Below are 19942 nucleotides of genomic sequence, written 5' to 3' on the forward strand. Positions count from 1 at the left end.
ACTTTTGATCTTTTAATTCTGTTCACACTTTAAAAGTCACTTTGACATAAAGAAATTGTCTGAAAAACATAGGTAACATGGCTACCCTATCACTCACATTCTACCCATTAGGTGCCCAAAGCACACACGCTTCCAGTTGTTACAACTCAAAACGTCTTCAGACATTCCAAAAATCCTTTGGGGAGCAAAATCAACTTCCTCCTTCTCCTTTCTTTGTGAATTGCTTCACTGTGAAATTCTCTCAACTTTGCTGTAATGCTTGAAATGTCCCATAAAAGTTGGAGAAAGATTATTGACACTGAAAAATGCTCACAAAACACCATGTAGAAGATGCAGCTATGAAGACCTTTAAACACATTTTTGTAAAAAGAAAAAAAAAATTCAGCAATGATAGTACCTAATATCAATACCAGCTTGTGCTGTACTGGGCTTAGTCGCTGTCGTGTCCAACTCTGCGACCTTATGGACTGTAGCCCGCCAAGCATCTCTGTCTATGTGGTCTCTCCAGGCAAGAATACTGGAGCTCGTTGCCAAGCCCTCCTCCAGGGGATCTTCCCATCCCAGGGATCAAACTCAGGTCCCCAGTATTGCAGGCAAATTCTTTGCCGTTTGAGCCACCAGGGAAGACCCAATATCAGGCGATAAATCTTATTTATGAGATTTCTACAATGAATGTGTAACATAGAGGAAAAGGTACATTGCGTACATTTAGTTGGTTAAGAAAAACATCTTTTAATTACTCTCGTGTTGGGGAGTCAGCTTAAAACTGTCCTTGATTCGCGGAGATAAATTTCTGTGTTGGCACAGGGTCCTTTCTAGAGTCGCCACGGCCACCATCCACGCTCACCTGTCCCTACTGCCTAGCTACTCAGCGTCGTTCAGGGGCCAGCAGGACCGCTACTACCTGGGAAGATCTTAGGAATGCAAAACGTGGGACTCCAAGGCTACCTTGCGAATCCCATCTGCGTTATACCAAGATCCCCGAAGGACTCCGCCGCAAGTTCGAATTTGAGGAGCGTTACTTCAATGGACCATATCCTAACCCAGGAAACTTGCCGGCCATGCTTCTCACTGACAGTGGCAGCAGCTGGGAAACGCGAATAGGCAAAAACAAAAACTATCCGGCTGACAGAAACGAAACCAGGCCCAGGGATCCCGGTTTTCTCAGCTCCGACTTCCGGGACGCGCGGGCTTGAGAACGCGCATGCGGCCGTCCGGGAGGGAGGTGTCTCACTCTACTCAGGCGGCCGGACCTAGGCTGTTTGTCGGATTCCGGTTCGCTAGCCCTGGGATCCTTGAGGGTGTCTCCGAATAAGAATCGAGACGTTTGTGCAGCCAGGAAACGCGGGGTTACAGCACTGAGTGGGTCCATGGCTCGAGGTGAGTCTTCTGTCCACCGGTGGCACCTGCGGACCGGGAGTTCCTGGGCTGCGGCGGCCCAGTCCGTCGCTCGGTAACTCGGCGACTTGGTGGCCCCGACTTCCCACCAACTTCTCACCGCTCATTGGTTAGAACTAGCTTCGCGTTTCCTGGCCCCGCCCACCCTCGTCTCCTCTCCACCGCGCGCCCCACCGCCCCCAACCCCCCGTAATCCCCATTCCGCACCCGCCCCCCCCTCTCCAAACACCCGCCCCGCCCCCCCCCCCCCAAACACAAACACACCACACGCATCCTGAACATGGTCTGTCGTTAAGGTTGGGGTCAGGGGAAACTTTCTAAGTAAGTTAATAGTCAAAATAAAAAGAAAAAAAACTGCAAGGGAAAAAGGAAGGTCGTGTCATTCTACGTTCTTACAGTGATATTCACTAAAACCTTGAGTCAGAATATCCTGTTCAAGGTGTTTCTGGGACTGAAGCCTCGTCTACGAAAACAACTGGACAAATCACTTATTTGTGACATCACTCCGGTAGCTGTCCACCCATGTGTCGCTGAGACCCAGACCTCTAAACTCAATGAGGCCTGTTCCCGAATTAACTCACTCCCTCACTGACTAAACAAACGTGCTTTTAGAGAAATGCTCAGTACTCCCCAAATTACATCTTCAGCCAGATCTCTTATAAACACCGTAGTTGTTCATCTAGCTGCCTGCTGGACGTCTGTACTTACTAGGTGACTTGACAGACATTTCATTACCTAGAATGTCTAAGACCAAGCTTCAGATTTACACCATCTTCCCCATCCAAGTAAATGGTAGGTCCATTCTTCGAGTTTTCTCGAAGCCTCGGAGTTATTCTTACATATCACATATAATTCAAAAATGATCCTGTTGTGTCTACTCTTAATACATGTCTAGAACACGAACAGTTGCTCACCATTTCCACCATACCCTAATCCAAGCCACCATCATCTCTCCTATCATCGTAGTGCCTACCTGCTAACTCTGCTTCCATCCTTCTTCCCAGCAGTGAGTGTGGGCCTTTAATAAGTCAGACCCCTTCAATGGCCTTCCATATCAGTCAGGATAAAACCCCAAATCCTGGGACTTCCTTGGTGATCAAATGCTACAAGATCCCCAGTGCTGCAATTAAGACCTGGCACAGCTGAATAAATAATAGATATATATTTAAAAAAAATCCTAAATCCTAGCCATTCCCTGAGTTCCAACATGACTGCCCCTGATTTCCTCTCTAACGTTTTGTCCTAAAACCCTGCCCCTGGCTCACTGCTCCAGACACCTCGTGTAGCATCATCCTGCTTCCTGGCCTATGGACATGCTGTTCCTTTTGCCTGGAAGACTTTTTGCTCATTTCAACACATGGCTTTCTCCTTCAGTGCCTTCAGGTCTCGTTCCCCCACAGTCACCTTAGCAAAAAGGCTGTCCCTGGCCAGCCTGTGTATAATTGAACCGCTCCCAGCAACTTGCACCTTCTCTTATTTATCTTCTTCATAACAGTTATTCACTGGACATATATGTGGGGTGTGGGGGAGCAATGTATGTGGTGCTTCCCCAGTGCCTCAGTGGTAAAGGATCAACCTGCAATGCAGGAGCTGCAGGAGACGTATGTTCAATCCCTGGGTCGGGAAGATCCCCAGGAAGAGGAAGAGAGCATGGCAATGTGTGTGTGTGTTCTGTTAACATAGGCTGCTCCCACTAGGTTAAATCTCTGACAGCAGAGATTTTTTTGTTGTTGTTACTTTAGTCCATCATTGCAGTCTTAGTGCTTGACATACAATAGGTGCTCAAGAAATATTTGTTGATTGAATATAAAAATAGCAAGCTCTTTATGGCACTTACTCTGTTGCCAGGCATCATTTTAAGTACTTCCCACACATCCTCACTTAATAACTTACAGCAGCCCTGTCATGCCCATTCTGGAGATGGGAAGAGTAAGGCACAGAAAATTAAGCCACCTGCCTCAGGTCACACAGTTGGAAAGTGGCAGAGCCAGGAGTTGCATCTTGGCAGTCTGGCAACAGAGTATACTTAACCACTATGATAAATCCAAAGTAAATTCACCTCCTCTAATAACCATCTAACGAGTTGTTTCCTAGTTCCCCAACTCCAACAGGACTAGAAAAGATAAGGAATTCTAATAATCCAGGGATTTTAAATATTTCTGAAGATATATATATATATTCTGAAGATATATGTGTGTGTGTATTTCCTGGAGAAGGGAATGGCAACCCACTCCACTATTCTTGCATGGAAAATTCCATGGACAAAGGAGCCTGGTGGGCCACAGTCCATGGGGTCACAAAGAGTCAGACATGACTGAGCGACTAAGTGCACACAGACACACACACACACCTACATATATATCTTTTGGCCTTATCACATGGTACGAGCAGAGAAGGCAATGGCACCCCACTCCAGCACTCTTGCCTGGAAAATCCCGTGGACAGAGGAGCCTGGTGGGCTGCAGTCCATGGGGTCACAAAGAGTCAGACACGACTGAGCGACTTCACTTTCACTTTTCACTTTCATGCACTGGAGAAGGAAATGGCAACCCACTCCAGTGTTCTTGCCTGGAGAATCCCAGGGTCAGGGGAGCTGGGTGGGCTGCTGTCCATGGGGTCGCACAGAGTTGGACACGACTGAAGCGACTTAGCAGCAGCAGCAGCAGCAGCACGGTACAAGGGGATCTTAGTTCCCTGACCAGGGATCAAACGTACACCCCCTGCAGTGGAAACACAGAGTCTTAACCACTAGACCACCAGGGGAGGTCCCAAGGTATGGCCAGATTTAAAGGAACTCTGACTTTCTCTAGGCTGAAAGCTCTACTGAAGCTAAAGAAGTGAAGGGCTGCTTGCAGGAGCTTGGTCATAGGTCATTGTCAGAATCCCACCAAAGCAGGGAAAGAATAATGAAGAAATACCCTGGCCTCTTTCTCCTCTCATCCTCCCACTTCCAGCCAGAGCATTGGCCAACCACAAGAAATGCAGAAGACTTGGGTGCTATAGGCTGTGGAGGTCAGCTGTCCAGAGTCCAGGGAAGGGTAAAGAAGGACCAAGGATGGGTTTAGAGGACAAACAGTAAGTAGCATAAGGGAAAATATTCCAAACGATGACTCCCTGAATTATACCTGGGCAGTTGGACTTGGGAAGAAGGGACAGGTTCAGGCTCTTGCTGTTTTTCTTGTGCTTTTTTGCCCTGCACACCTTTCTTCCCTTACCACATTATGCCTCCTCCTCCCTTGTCTAAGTCTTGCTGCTGCTACTGCTAAGTCACTTCAGTCGTGTCTGACTCTGTGCGACCCCATGGATGGCAGCCCACCAGGCTCCCCCGTCCCTGGGATTCTCCAGGCAAGAACACTGGAGTGGGTTGCCAGTTCCTTCTCCAATGCATGAAAGTGAAAAGTGAAAGTGAAGTCACTCAGTCGTGTCCGACTCTTGGCAACCTCATGGACTGCAGCCCACCAGGCTCCTCCACCCATGGGATTTTCCAGGCAAGAGTACTGGAGTGGGGTGCCATTGCCTTCTCCGTGTCTAAGTCTTACCCTTCCTTTAAGACTCAAGTCAAATTGTGCCACTTTCCTCAAATCTTTTTTTGATGACCCATTTTATTGATCATGTCCTCATTTTAATCCTTGTGATAATACTGGTCACTGAACACTTGGCCTTTTTACCTTCACTCTTCTATATTTTATTAGATATAAGTCCTGATCTTCAAACTAAATAGTTCCAGGAAGGAAGGAAGGATGAAGCTCTACAGATAATAGCTGCCCAAACAACCTTTACCAAAGATGAAAAGGAAGTCCATGAAGACACCACCAACTGAAATAATGGTGTTTGATTCCCCAGAGTAAATTCTTGTTGAGAAGGTAAGCCGTGTTTCCTCTGCATCAGTGGGTTTCAGGTTGCCATTCAGAAGCATAACTCTTATTCCTTTCTAGTGAATTTAGAGGTACTACATGCTAATCATGAACTTCAAGCAATATAGAAGCATACAAATTAAAAGGTGAAAATCCTTCTCTTCTTCTGTCAACCCACATTAGCCAATTGTTAATTGTTTTGTGAATTCTCTTTGTGATTTTTTTTTTCATGTATGTGTGATGGTATAAGAAGGAACAGTAATATTATTTATTGATTAAGATTATTTATATTGTTCTACAATCTACTATTTTCATTTTTTTTTATTTTTACAATATACTATTTTAAGTAACCATACATCATGAACATCAATGTCAATACCCATTTTTTAAGTTATTTCATAATATTCTACTGTTTGGGTGTACAGGCATATCTCATTTTATTGCACTTTGCAGATAGTATGTTTTTTTGTTCTTTACAAATTGAAGGTTTGTTGCAACTCTTGAGCACATCTCCTGGTGGTATTTTTCCCACAGCATCTGCTCCCTTTATGTCTTGCTCTCACATTTTGGTAATTCTCACAATATTTAAAACTTTTCATTATTACTATATTGGTTATAGTGATCTGTGACCAGTGATCTTTGATGTCATTATTACAAAAAGATTATCATTAAGGTACGTGCATTGTTTTTTTTTTTTCAGACATAATTCTATTGCATACTTAACAGAATACAGTGTAGTATAAACATGACTTATATGCACTGAGAAATCAAAATATTTGTGTCATTCACTTTATTGTGATACTCACTTTATTATGGTGTTCTAGAATTAAACCTGCAGTATCTCCAAGGTATGCCTATGTATTTACTTAACTACTGTACTGTTGCTGAACAATTAAGCCATTTCTGAAATTTTTTATTATTATTAACAGTGACCATCCTTAGAAACACATATTTATGTGTTTGTTTTTCTTCAGGTCAGCTTCATAAGATTGGCATTTTTAGATCAGCTTTCCTTATAACAACATTTCCCCCTTTTTCTTTTTTTTTAATGCCAACTTGATAAATTAAAAATATTGTGTTAGAGGGACTTCCACTTTTCAGGATATTTTTCCTAGTCTTCCCCAAAAGAATCGTGATATATATATATATATATATATATATATAAAAAACACAAAAATATTCTGAAAGGTGGAGAGAGGGTGGCAGATCAGCAAAGGACCTCAGGACCCAAGAAAGGACATGATGATCACTCCTTTGGATTTTTTTTTTTGCCTCAAATAGCCCAGACTTGACACTGAAGAAGTAGCAACCCACTATAGTCTGCTGGTGTCATATTTTACCGGTGTCAGTAAAATACAGAAACCTTGTCACTTTTAATTCAATGATATAATAATCTTAAATTTTTCTTCTACATACATTTAGAACAACAGTCTTATAATTTGTGATTCAGCCATCAGATATGTAGTGCCAATATTAAGAAACCCTGAAAGAGAGTCTAAAGTCTAGACTCTAGAGTTTCAACAAATTCATGTTTTCTATGGCATACACAGAGCAGCTTTCCAAAGTAGCTGGAGTTGACAGTTCTGAGCCCTTCTGAAGTTCTGCAGTTCCCTTCCCCACCCAACCAAGCAGTTAATAAAGGGAAGAAAGCTGAAATCTAAGTTAGCTGTGATTCATTCACCCCTTTTCCATCTTCCCGTATTTTGTTGACAGCTTTTATCTGTCATTTCCTGTCCCTTTATATTTAAGAATCTATTCCTTTACTCTAATTTTAATGGAGGGAAAAGAGAGAAAGAGAAACAAATACATGTGCTCAGCCTCCATGTTTTATTAGATGGCCCTGCACTTTCTTGCGGAGAAGAAAATGGCAAGCCACTCCAGTGTTCTTGCCTGGAGAATCCCAGGGACAGGGGAGCCTGGTGGGCTGCCGTCTATGGGGTCACATAGAGTCGGACACGACTGAAGTGACTTAGCAGCAGCAGCAGCACTTTCTTGCAAATGAAAATCAAGTTATTAAATTCTAAAAAATGTTTTAAAATCCTATTTTGGTTAGCATCTTGTAATCTTTATAACCTTGGAGTGGGGAAGAATCTTTTCCAACAAAGATTCAAAGTCCAGAAGCTGTGAAAGGAAAGGCTGGTGAGTCTGCCTCCTTAAAAATAAAAACTAATGAATGGCTCACACAGATATGGAACACCATATAAAGACTTTATGCCAAGAATTTTTTTTAAAGCAGGGGACTGTGTGAAAATTTTAAACTTCCATGTAGCAACTTTCTGGAAGGCAACTTGACAATATTCTAAATATTGTCTAAAACTTTTAAATGCCTAAAACTTTTAAAATGCTGTACCAGTCAGCCACCTCTGCAAACTTATTCTTGTGTATATATTATTCACAGCTCACCAAACTGGTGTGTGTTTGTGTGGGTGTGTGTATACATAAAATTCCATTACAGAAGTGTTCGTAATAGCAAAACTGTGGGAAAAAACCCAGTGGCCATCAGTAGATAAGGAATGCAATAAATTATGACATATCTATCTGATTCACTATGATAGTCAACCACCAGAAAGAATGAGATAGATCAATCCATGTGCTGACAGTGAATAGATCTCCAAAATATATTTGGTGGGGAGAGAGTTAGGAAGTAAGGACAAAAGATTTGTAAATATCACCCCTTGTAGATACATTTTAATTATATATTTCATTCTCTACCTTTATTTACACATTATACCACCATGTGTGTTCCATATATGTATATGTGTAATACCTAAAATGTTTCTGAAACACCAAAATCTCTGCCTTGGATAGGGGACTAGCTAGGGGAAGCAGTCACCAGCAGCAAACTGTGTCTTCACTTTTTAAACCTTTCTCCGTCATTTGAATTTTATAATCTTGTAAATTTTTTGCTGTTGTTGACCTGTGTTACTTGAGCTGTGGGATAATTAGCCTTTATTTTCTGTTTTTCACATTCTTCTATTTTTAAAAAACTAATGAATATGAAGAAAAAAAAATGACCACACATCTAACTTTCTTCCTTATTCTTTTAATTCTGAGTTTCCAAGGTAACCAATCAGAGCCTCTCTACTGGTTATATCATTGATATGACTTTTGACTACACAATTAGTTTCAGTTCAGTTCAGTTCAGTTCAGTCGCTCAGTCGTGTCTGACTCTTTGCGACCCCATGAATCGCAGCACGCCAGGCCTCCCTGCCCCGGAGTTCACTCAGATTCATGTCCATCAAGTCAATGATGCCATCCAGCCATCTCATCCTCTGTCGTCCCCTTCTCCTCTTGCCCCCAATCCCTCCCAGCATCAGAGTCTTTTCCAATGAGTCAACTCTTCGCATGAGGTGGCCAAAGTACTGCAGTTTCAGCTTTAGCATCATTCCTTCCAAAGAACACCCAGAACTAATCTCTTAGAATGGACTGGTTGGATCTCCTTGCAGTCCAAGGGACTCTCAAGAGTCCTCTCCAACACCACAGTTCAAAAGCATCAGTTCTTCAGTGCTCAGCCTTCTTCACAGTCCAACTCTTACATCCATATATGACCACAGGAAAAACCATAGCCTTGACTAGACAAACCTTTGTTGGCAAAGTAATATCTCTGCTTTAGAATATGCTATCTAGGTTGGTCATAACTTTTCTTCCAAGGAGTAAGTGTCTTTTAATTTAATGGCTGCAGTCACCATCTGCAGTGATTTTGGAGCCCCAAAAAATAAAGTCTGACACTGTTTCCACTGTTTCCCCATCTATTTCCCATGAAGTGATGGGACCGGATGCCATGATCTTCGTTTTCTGAATGTTGAGCTTTAAGCCAACTTTTTCACTCTCCACTTTCACTTTCATCAAGAGGCTTTTGAGTTCCTCTTCACTTTCTACCATAAGGGTGGTGTCATCTGCATATCTAGGGTTACTGATATTTCTCCCAGCAATCTTGATTCCAGCTTGTGCTTCTTCCAGCCCAGCATTTCTCATGATGTAGTCTGCATATAAGTTAAATAAGCAGGGTGACAATATACAGCCTTGATGTACTCCTTTTCCTATTTGGGACCAGTCTGTTGTTCCATGTTTACTTCCATGTAATTGCTCATTGTGGTATCTCAAGATGCCACATCAACTATCTACATATAGAGAAATTTGGTGCCTGGGTTTCTTTGGAGTTTTATCACTGTCATTGGGTTGTCCTATAGTTTGGATCCTTGGAGGTGGTTTAGTCACTCAATCGCATCCAACTTTTTGCCACCTCATGGATTGTAGCCCGCCAGGCTCCTCTATCCATGGGATTTCCCAGGCAGGAATACTGGAGTAGATTGCTATTCCTTTCTCCAGGGGATCTTCCTGACCCAAGGATCAAACCTGGGTCTCCCGCATTGCAGGCAGATTCTTCACCCACTGAGCTACCAGGGAAACCCCTTTTGATCCTTAGTATATTACATCTGAAAGTAACACAGAAGGTATTCTGATTAAATGTCATATTTTATTAAGAAATCAGATTTTCATTAAGTACCCATATTCAATATGTACCGATGGTGAGTTCTCCCAAGACTGTATTTATAAATGTCTCTCTTATCCTTACCTTCTTAGAAACTTACAGGTACCGCGAAATGACTGAGATTGAACAGGCAGAGGCCCAACTCTCTGAGTTAGACCTGCTGGCCAGTATGTTCCCCAGTGAGAACGAGCTCATCGTGAATGACCAGCTGGCTTTAGCAGAACTGAAAGAATGCATTGAAAAGAGGACCATGGAAGGACGATCTTCAAAAGTTTACTTTACAATCAGTATGAACCTGGACGTATCTGAGGAAGCAATGGTAATTCAGTGTTACTTTTGGAAGCACTGAAATATGTCTCAACTTAAAACAGCACTTAGGGCAATTTTTCTCTCTGTTTTTTTAATCAGGTGATGTTTTCTCTGGCCTGTATTCTTCCTTTTAAATACCCTGCAGTTCTGCCTGAAATTACTGTCAGGTACGTTACAGACCCTGGCCAACTTTAGAGGAAAAACTAATCTGAGAACAAAAGCACTTCTCAAGTTTGTTCTGAGAAAATTGATTTAATGTTTAATCCCATATGTCTTCCATCAGGTCAGAATTATTAAGTAGATCCGAGCAGGCTCGGCTGAATATGGATCTGACTACATACCTACAAAAGAACTGTCTCGGAGATGTCTGTATCCTGAATGCCACAGAGTGGGTTCGAGAACGTGCTTCTGGCTACATCAGCAAAGACGTCACCCCATCCCCTGCTCCAGGAAGTATAGTCCAGCCAGGCGACTGCGTTCTCACAAGGCTCTGGATCTACAGCCATCACATCTACAACAAATACAAAAGAAAGAGTATTCTCGAGTGGGCAAAGGAGCTTTCCCTCTCTGGGTTCAGCATGCCTGGGAAACCTGGTGTTGTTTGTGTGGAAGGCCCACAGAGCACCTGTGAAGAATTCTGGTCAAGGTTGGCTATCACAACCTTTTTTGTTGTTGTTGCGCTGGGTCTTCGTTGCTATGTGCGGGCTTTCTCTCCTCTTATAGCGAGTGGGCACTACTCTCTAGTTGTGGTCTGCTCTCTTGTAGCAGAGCACAGGCTTTAGACACACGGGCTCAGGAGTTGTGACTTGCTGGCTCTAGGGCGCCAGGCAGGGGCTTCAGGAGTTGTGGTTTGCAGGCCCTAAAGCATGCAGGCTTCTGGAGTTGTGCCTCATGGGCTTAGTGGCTTCACAGTACGTGGAATCTCACTGGACCAGCAATCAAACCCATGTCTCCTGCACTGGCAGGTGGATTCTTATCCACTGTATCACCAGAGAAGTCCAAGGTTTTCACAACTTCTGTATGCCTTGTCAATTATTACAGTATGCAACATGATACTCAGTTCAGTTTAGTTCAGTCGCTCAGTCATGTCTGACTCTTTGCGACCCCATGGACTGTAGCACGCCAGGCTTCTCTGTCCATCACCAACTCCTAGAATCTACTCAAACTCACGTTTATAGACCTGGTGATGCCATCCAGCCCTCTCATCCTCTGTCGTCCCCTTCTCCTCCTTCCTTCAATCTTTCCCAGCATCAGGGTCTTTTTCAATGAGTCAGTTCTTTGCATCTGTTGGCCGAAGTATTGGAGCTTCAGCTTCAGCATCCATCCTTCCAATGAATATTCAGGACTGATTTCCTTTAAGATAGACTGGTTGGATCTCCTTGCAGTCCAAGGGACTCTCAAGAGTCTTCTCCAGCACCGCAGTTCCAAAGCATCAATTCTTCAGCACTCAGTTTTCTTTATGGTCCAACTCTCACATTCATACATGACTACTGGAAAAACCATAGCTTTGACTAGACGGACCTTTGTTGGCAAAGTAACGTCTCTGCTTTTCAATATGCTATCTAGGTTGGTCATAGCTTTCCTTCCAAAGAGTAAGTGTCTCTTAATTTCATGCCTGCAGTCACCATCTGCAGTGATTTTGGAGCCCAGGAAAAAAGTCTGTCACTGTGTCATGTATCACATGATACTAGAGATGTGGAAATCTGTGTGTCCCTGAAGTCATAACAGGATTTAGTCTAAAACAGCACTCACATTTGGTCAGCGTACTCACCTCACCTGACACATGGCACAGAGAAGATGTTCTGTAGATAGACATTAAATCCCGCCCCTGCCCACAACACTGTCTACTGTCCCCTCCATTTCTATGGATCTGATTCTTCTCTCATCTTAGCGATGCTGTAAGTTGTGTGTACCCTGTGGAACAAGATTTCTAATTTTATTTCTCTGAAAGTGAGAAATGAAAAGTATCGGTCGCTCAGTCATGTCCGACTCTTAGCGACCCCATGGGCTGTAGCCTGCCAGGCTTCTGCGTCCATGGAATTCTCCAGGCAAGAATACTGGAGTGGGTTGCCATTCCCTTCTCCAGGGAATCTTCCTGACCCAGAAACTGAATCCGGGTCTCCTGCATTGCAGCAAATTCTTTACTGTCTGAGCCACCAGGGAACCTTATTTCTCTACTGATGCCCTAAATGACAAGCCCCTTCAAGAGGTTGAGATTCAGGAATTCGTACATTTGTAAAATGCTGATACCAGGCAGTGATAATAGCAGTAAATGAGTTTGGGGATGGGATATGGAGGAAATGGCAACCCACTCCAGTATTCTTGCCTGGAAAAGCCCTTGGACAGAGGAGCCTGACGGGCTTACAGTCCATAGCATTGCAAAACAGACATGACTGATCATGCATTACTGGAATCATATTAGATTAAAATAAAATCCATGTGAGATTAAAGGACATTTCTTCTAGGAAAAAGCATTGATAAATCTATTTTATAACTTGTACTTTCAGGGCTTTAGAATACACATCTTCACAATTTCTACTCTGAAAATTTCTTTTCAGGCTCAGAAAATTAAACTGGAAGAGAATTTTAATTCGCCATCGAGAAGACATTCCTTTTGATGGTACAAGTGAGGACATGGAGAGACAAAGAAAATTTTCAGGTTTTGAAGAAAAAGTATTCAGTGTCAATGGAGCCAGAGGAAACCACATGGACTTTGGTCAGCTGTATCAGTTTTTGAATGCCAACGAATGTGGGAATGTTTTCCAGATGTTGTTTGGTGTGGAAGGACAGTGAGCAGGGGAGTGGCTGAAAGCGTTTTGCCACTGTTGGTCTTTTGATTTTTCCTCTCTTTTGCTTGAAAGATTAATTTGACTCTAGTCCCACTCTAGAATGTTAGGGAGGAAAAAAAGGAAAAGCAATGTAGTGGAAACGCATCTGTTAAAAATATGTCATGATTAGAACTGTTTTAAGTTATAATCTTAAAATTGTTGATAGACATTTCTTGACTTACAAGCTACCTATTTTGAAAGAGAAGTTAATTATATTTAATTATAACATTGGTGGTCCAACTTGCCACCCATTCCCAACCCCTATCCCCTGTATCTGTCTCCACTAAAGAACCTGGAAAAGCTATAAATGCTCACTGTCTCAGACTCTCTTGCAGCTAGGGTGGCCGGGGGACACAGCTTTGAGCATGGAACCTCTGGGAAGACTTTTGCTTCCCTGATTAAAGTGATAGGTACAACTAGGGCACCTCTTCCCTCTCCTCTGTCACAGGCATCAAAGTGATCACTGGAGCTGCAGTAGTCCTCAGCCATGAAGGAAGGAGGGCTGAAGAGAGCCACAGAGATGCCAGTCCTCAAGCAGTTGAACCACTGATCCAACACGAGCACCTGCCTATCTCTAGACAGCTTATTAGGAAATAAAACCAGTTTTATTTGTATTTCTGTGCCTGTTACTAGCAGCTGAAAGTGAGTTTGCCAGTTAGATTTTTTTCAGAGCATTAGTTTTGCATGTACCCCAGCCATTTGGTACAAAGACAGGGGGGATTTTTCTTAAACAGAGTTTGCAGTTCATCTCTATTTCTGTATGCTCACGCTCTGCCCCTGCTCCTTGGCTTACCTCACAGAAGGCTTTAAAGACTTTTTAATAGGTCTCAAGCGTGCATGGAATTGGTAATTTAGAGCATTCGTTTTTGGCAAATTGGATTTTGACAAATTTTTTTCATTCTGCAAGTGGCTTTCTGTAAATCTACTTTCAGCAAGTTGACCCACTCAAATAAACACACAACCTGGTTTTCGAGACCCTGCATAAACCAGTTTCAAAAGTGATGATTAAATATTTACTAATTGCTACCACTCAGGTTGATCCTGTGTGTTGGGTGTTCCTTGAGGAGTCAGACTCGGATAGAGGAACGGGTGGGAGTTGGGGGCACAATACATTGTTTATCTTAGTAAAACAGTCGGAGGCAACTTATGTGGCCATCACTAAGCCAATCAATAAGTACATTATGCTACATATTACTCAGTGCTAGGTAGAAGACAAAAGGGATAAAGTAGAACTACAAGGAAACGTGGATAGATCTTGGATATACACACAAGGAAGAATCCAAATGTATGCATGGATACAAGTCTTACGTGCCTTCTCAGGTTCCCTCCCTGCTGCCCACCTCCCTGGTGCCCTGTCAGCTGCCTGGAAAATGCCAGGCCCTCCTCTGTTGCCACCACACAGCTGGATGGGCCAGCTGTACCTTAGTTTCTGACTTCCCCAGCCACTTCCAGATTTGGATGCAGTACCCCACCAAACGTGATACCGACATGGCAACAGGCTTTGTCTGTTGCCCCAAGGGGGCCAGCTGATGCCCATGTTACTTTCAGCAGGGCCAAACTGCTAAAACTTCTTTAATCGTTGTATATTATTTTAATGAAAAACACATTGTATATAAATATATAGATCTCAAGTGTAATATAAAAACATAGACTACAATAATGTAGCTTTATAAGCTTTCTTCACAGACAACTGTCAAATTTAGACATTGAACTATTAACACAGTGGCCAAGAGAAGTACAGAGTTTTCAACCTCATAAGTAAGAAATTTTCTTTGAAAATGAATCGAAGTATTAGTCATCAATAAAGAAAACAGCAAGTTAGATAGTCTGCCTACATTATATTATGTAAAAGACACAGTAAAAACTTAAGAAACTAAAGTTAAATGTAATAGGCAATATAGGTTTTTTAGACTTTTACCAATGATTACAGGCTTCCCTGGGTGGCTCAGTGGTAAAGAACCTGCCTGCCAATGCCAAGACAGAGGTGTGATCCCTGGGTTGGAAGGATTCACTGGAGAATGAGATGGCAACCTACTCCAGTGTTCTTGCCTGGGAAGTCTCATGGACAGAGGAGCCTGGCAGGATACAGTCCATGGGGTCACAAGAGTCAGACATGACTTAGTGACTAATCAACCAAACCAATGTACTATGTATATAGACATCCTTAAACGCAATGGAACCCCACTCCAGTACTCTTGCCTGGAAAATCCCATGGACGGAGGAGCCTGGTAGGCTGCAGTCCATGAGGTTGCTAGGAGTCGGACACGACTGAGCGACTTCACTTTCACTTTTCACTTTCATGCATTGGAGAAGGAACTGGCAACCCACTCCAGTGTTCTTGCCTGGAGAATCCCAGGGACGGGGGAGCCTGGCCGGCTGCCATCTCTGGGGTCGCACAGAGTTGGACACGACTGAAGTGACTTGGCAGTAGCAGCAGCAAACATAAAATTATTCAGTATGATTGCATGATGTTTATTCCATAATAAGAGTTTGTCAATGTATTAATCTGAAAAATATCTTGAACTGAAATCATCTATAAAGAAATGATAAATCTTTAAAACAAAGTCTTAGTCTCAAGTTATGTTTAACATAATCGGTAGACTCTATAGAAAGCACCAGTGTTGGCAGGAAACATTGGCTACATAGCCATTTTTATTTGTAAAAGTAATTCTGGTACAAACAATAGTTTTCTTAAGTCAAAACAGAATCAAAAATTCTAAATTTAACCTCATAAAACCAAACTAAGTTTGGATTAACAAAGTCAAAGCCAGCCCTACCCCCTGTATATTAATTTGACAGAGTGCATTAAAAAAAAACAAAACTTATCTGCTGTCCAACAGAACTGATGATTACTTTTGGCACTTATATAGAAGTAACAAGCACAGATTTTTTTCTTAAAGGAAGTTGTATATCAGGGAAATTTCACAGAGTACATTAAAAAAGCAAAAAACTTATCTGCTATCCAGCAGAACTGATGATTACTTTTGGCACCTATATAAAAGTAACAAGCACAGATTTCTTTTTTAAAGAAAATGTATATCAGGGAAACCTAACAATGTATCATTCGTGAAATTCCACTAAAGCTACCAGGCAGCCAAGAGTTAATAGAACATAAAAGGAACTGATGCAATGCCAAAGAATGCTCAAACTACCGCACAATTGCACTCATCTCACACGCCAGTAAAGTAATGCTCAAACTCTCCAAGCCAGGCCTCAGCAATACGTGAACTGTGAACTTGCAGATGTTCAAGCTGATTTTAGAAAAGGCAGAGGAACCAGAGATCAAATTGCCAACATCCGCTGGATCATCAAAAAAGCAAGAATTCCAGAAAAACATCTATTTCTGCTTTATTGACTATGCCAAAGCCTTTGTGTGAATCACCGAAACTGTGGAAAATTCTGAAAGAGATGGGAATACCAGAACACCTGACCGGCCTCTTGAGAAATCTGTATGCAGATCAGGAAGCAACTGGACATGGAACAACAGAATGGTTCCAATTAGGAAAAGGAGTATGTCAAGGCTGTATATTGTCACCCTGCTTATTTGACTTCTGTGCAGAGTACATCATGAGAAACACTGGGCTGGAAGAAGCACAAGCTGGAATCAAGATTGCTGGGAGAAATATCAGTAACCCTAGATATGCAGATGACACCACCCTTATGGTAGAAAGTGAAGAAGAACTAAAGAGCCTCTTGATGAAAGTGAAAGTGGAGAGTGAAAAAGTTGGCTTAAAGCCCAGTATTCAGAAAACGAAGATCATGGCATCTGGTCCCATCACTTCATGGTAAATAGATGGGGAAACAGTGGAAACAGTGTCAGACTTTGTTATTTGGGGCTCCAAAATGACTGTAGATGGTGACTACAGCCATGAAATTAAAAGACGCTTACTCCTTGGAAGGAAAGTTATGACCAACCTAGACAGCATATTAAAAAGCAGAGACATTACTTTGCCAACAAAGGTCTGTCTAGTCAAGGCTATGGTTTTTCCAGTGGTCATGTATGGATGTGAGAGTTGGACTATAAAGAAAGCTGAGCGCCAAAGTATTGATGCTTTTGAACTGTGGTGTTGGAGAAAACTCTTGAGAGTCCCTTGGACTGCAAGGAAATCCAACCAGTCCATCCTAAAGAAGATCAGTCCCGAATATTCAGTCGAAGGACTGATGCTGAAGCTGAAATTCCAATACTTTGGCCACCTGATGGGAAGAGCTGACTCATTTGAAAAGACCGTGATGCTGGGAAAGATTGAAGGCGGGAGGAGAAGGGAACAACAGAGAATGAGATGGTTGGATGGCATCAACGACTCAATGGACATGAGTTTGGGTGAACTCCAGGAGTTGGTGATGGACAGGGAATTGCAAAGAGTCGGACACGACTGAGCGACTGAACTGAACTGAAGGACAGGCACATTACTTGCCAGTCCCCTGTCCCCCTGAAACAATGATCACAACTACTTTAAAAAAGAAAGTGAAGTCGCTTAGTCGTGTCCGACTCGTTGCGACCCCATGGACTGTAGCCCTTCAGGCTCCTCCGTCCATGGGATTTTCCAGGCAAGAATACTGGAGTGGGTTGCCAGTTCCTTCTCCAGGGGATCTTCCCGACCCAGGGATTGAACCCGGCTCTACCCGCATTATAGGCAAACGTTTTACCTCCTGAGCCACCAGGGAAGAGCCAAGCCCACAAAAATTCTGCAAAGGATCACCAGGAGCCTTCCCCTTTAGCACCATCTGGCAATCTGACCCCACCGTGTCGTAGAAGGGATGTACGCCTTCAAGTCCTCTGCCTCTGCCATCTCTACGAAATGTCAAAGGCAGACATCTGCTCCTTGGAGGAGCAGAACCCGGGGAGGGAAGACTCCTGCTCATCGGCGTAAAGCAGGTGACTGGCTACCTACGGACACCAGGGTCCCGAGATGCTCCCAAGTGCACCTGGACAGAGTTCACGCGCTTCGCTCACACGCTCGCAGCGTTCAGTCACCGGACCTCTGCCTGTGCAGCTGCCCCTACGGTGACTTCACGCATGCGCCCCGGAAGCACGCTCCCTCTTAGGGGCAAAGGCGTATTGAGGCTGTCTGGCAGGGGTCGCTGGTTTCTGATCTGTCGGCAGGGTGCTGACCCTGGCTCCTGTCCTGCCTGTGGGCTCGTCCTTCAGGCGGGCATCCTCTAACCCTGCCAGCGGCTTCTCTGATGTTGAGATGCGCTTTTTTTCTTTTTAGTATTTATCTTTTGGGGGAAAAAAATGGCATCGATCCACATTCTCTTGGGATTACCCAGGTGTTGCTAACAGCTGGAATAATTGGAGGCATGATGCTCCAGGGACCTGAATGGGGTCTTCGAGGACCAGGGTGTCCCTAGATCTTAACCAAGGGATTACTGAAATGGAGGCTTAACTATTTTTTTAATATTAAAAATATTTTTATTTCGTTTTAAACTAATACTCTATTGTTTGAAACAAATCGAAGTCGTTTCAGAGAAATTTAAATGACCCGAGTGTTCAACAATATTGTCGTCTTGAGATATTTTGAAGTTTGAATTAATGATTCTTTAAATAACACGAAATTTAATCAAAACTAAAATATGATAGAAAAAAGTAATTTATTTAGAAAAAAAATTCTTGTTTATTGACCTAAAGTTTGTTTTATTGGAGTTCTTTTTAAAAAATTTATCAAAATATAATTGATTTACAATGTGTGAACTCTATTACAGTAAAGTGATACAATTATACAAATATATACTTTCTTAGAAAAAGTAAATTTTGATAGACCATCACTTTTCTTAAAATATTTTCAGACTATCTATTTTCAAATAGTCCCTGAAGAATCATTTGCTTTGGATGATTACATATACAAGTTTTGCTCATGCAATATGGAGACTTAATTTTTTTCCTCTGGGGTATTTGGCATTTTGAGTTTTGTAAACTTGTTTTCTTTTCTCCCCACATCCCAAAATATATGCAAGTAAATCTGTGCAATACATTTTTACTGGAAATGTGACCATTGTATAAAACGTACAAATAACTGGATATAAAACTCACCCATAACCTTGTGCCCTGCAGCTACCGCTAAGTCGCTTCAGTTGTGTCCGACTCTGTGCGACCCCATAGACGGCAGCCCACTAGGCTCCTCCGTCCATGGAATTTTCCAGGCAAGAACACTGGAGCGAGTTGCCATTTCCTTCTCCAATGCATGATAGTGAAAAGTGAAAGTGAAGTCGCTCAGTCGTGCCCGACTCTTAGCGACCCCATGGACTGCAGCCTATCAGGCTCCTCTGTCCATGGGATTCTCCGGCAAGAATACTGGAGTGGGTTGCCATTTCCTTCTCCAATGCATGAAAGTGAAAAGTGAAAGTGAAGTCACTCAGTCATGCCCAACTCTTAGCGACCCCATGGACTGTAGCCTACCAGGCTCCTCCGTCCATGGGATTTTCCAGGCAAGAGTACTGGAGTGGGTTGCCATTGCCTTCTCCGAACCTTGTGCCCAGGAAGAAAAATTTTTGTTTTGTTTTTTTAGTATATTATTTTTGTATATGTGGTCTTTGTTTTATTTACAAAAGTCATAGTGTCTGTGTGTTGCTTTGTTATATGCCTTCTTTGATAAAACAATCAGTTATAAACATTCCCATGAAATTAAATATTTTCAAGAATTGTATTCAGTTGTCTGAGTGTACTGTAATTGATTTCAGCAGTTCACTGGTTTGGTGTAGTTTCAAAAACAAAGCTGCTTTGAGCATCCATTATTATCTTTTCAAGTTAGATTTCAAGAAGTGGAATTTCACTCTGAAATTCTGGATTTGTCTTGCCAATTGTACTTGTGAAAGGTTGAGAAATGAAAATTGCAAAGACATAAAATTTCCTTTGCCCTAGATTTTTACCAACACTGGTTATTATCCTTTTGCCAATAGATGGAAAAAAAATCTATATTGTTTTATGTTATCTTTATTTCACCTAAAGCCAGACATCCTGGAATGTGAAGTCTAGTGGGCCTTAGAAAGCATCACTATGAACAAAGCTAGTGGAGGTGATGGAATTCCAGTGGAGCTATTTCAAATCCTGAAAGATGATGCTG

The 19942-nt window shown here is 42.5% G+C and overlaps 1 protein-coding gene across 5 annotated transcripts; it reads left to right on the top strand.

Annotated features, from left to right (window-relative positions):
* Positions 1-1218: 1218 nt before the first annotated feature.
* RWDD2B (RWD domain containing 2B) lies at positions 1219-13917 on the top strand. 5 transcript variants are annotated; one of them, XM_055567744.1, is made up of 9 exons: positions 1219-1380; positions 5091-5261; positions 5334-5398; positions 5872-5925; positions 9837-10063; positions 10153-10220; positions 10337-10699; positions 12612-12769; positions 13330-13917. In XM_055567744.1, the coding sequence occupies exons 5-9, from the start codon at positions 9857-9859 to the stop codon at positions 13476-13478; spliced, it is 945 nt and encodes a 314-aa protein (XP_055423719.1). In that variant the 5' UTR covers positions 1219-1380; positions 5091-5261; positions 5334-5398; positions 5872-5925; positions 9837-9856; the 3' UTR covers positions 13479-13917. The 5 variants fall into 5 exon arrangements, with proteins under 5 accessions (XP_055423719.1, XP_055423718.1, XP_055423716.1 ...); XM_055567743.1 differs by lacking the exon at positions 5334-5398; XM_055567742.1 differs by lacking the exons at positions 5334-5398; positions 5872-5925 and adding an exon at positions 4353-4473 and having other exon boundaries at positions 1243-1380.
* Positions 13918-19942: the final 6025 nt, after the last annotated feature.

The sequence above is a fragment of the Bubalus kerabau genome, chromosome 2 (assembly GCF_029407905.1).
Source record: "Bubalus kerabau isolate K-KA32 ecotype Philippines breed swamp buffalo chromosome 2, PCC_UOA_SB_1v2, whole genome shotgun sequence".
In the NCBI taxonomy this organism is placed as follows: Eukaryota; Metazoa; Chordata; class Mammalia; order Artiodactyla; family Bovidae; genus Bubalus; species Bubalus kerabau.

What these genes read in the sequence shown, in the direction of transcription:
- RWDD2B (XM_055567744.1), top strand. Translation starts at nt 9,857, where the DNA reads ATGACTGAGATTGAACAGGCAGAGGCCCAACTCTCTGAGTTAGACCTG. An exon ending in ACGTATCTGAGGAAGCAATG is followed by an intron (nt 10,064 to 10,152) that starts GTAATTCAGTGT and finishes TTTTTTAATCAG; the next exon opens with GTGATGTTTTCTCTGGCCTG. An exon ending in CTGCCTGAAATTACTGTCAG is followed by an intron (nt 10,221 to 10,336) that starts GTACGTTACAGA and finishes GTCTTCCATCAG; the next exon opens with GTCAGAATTATTAAGTAGAT.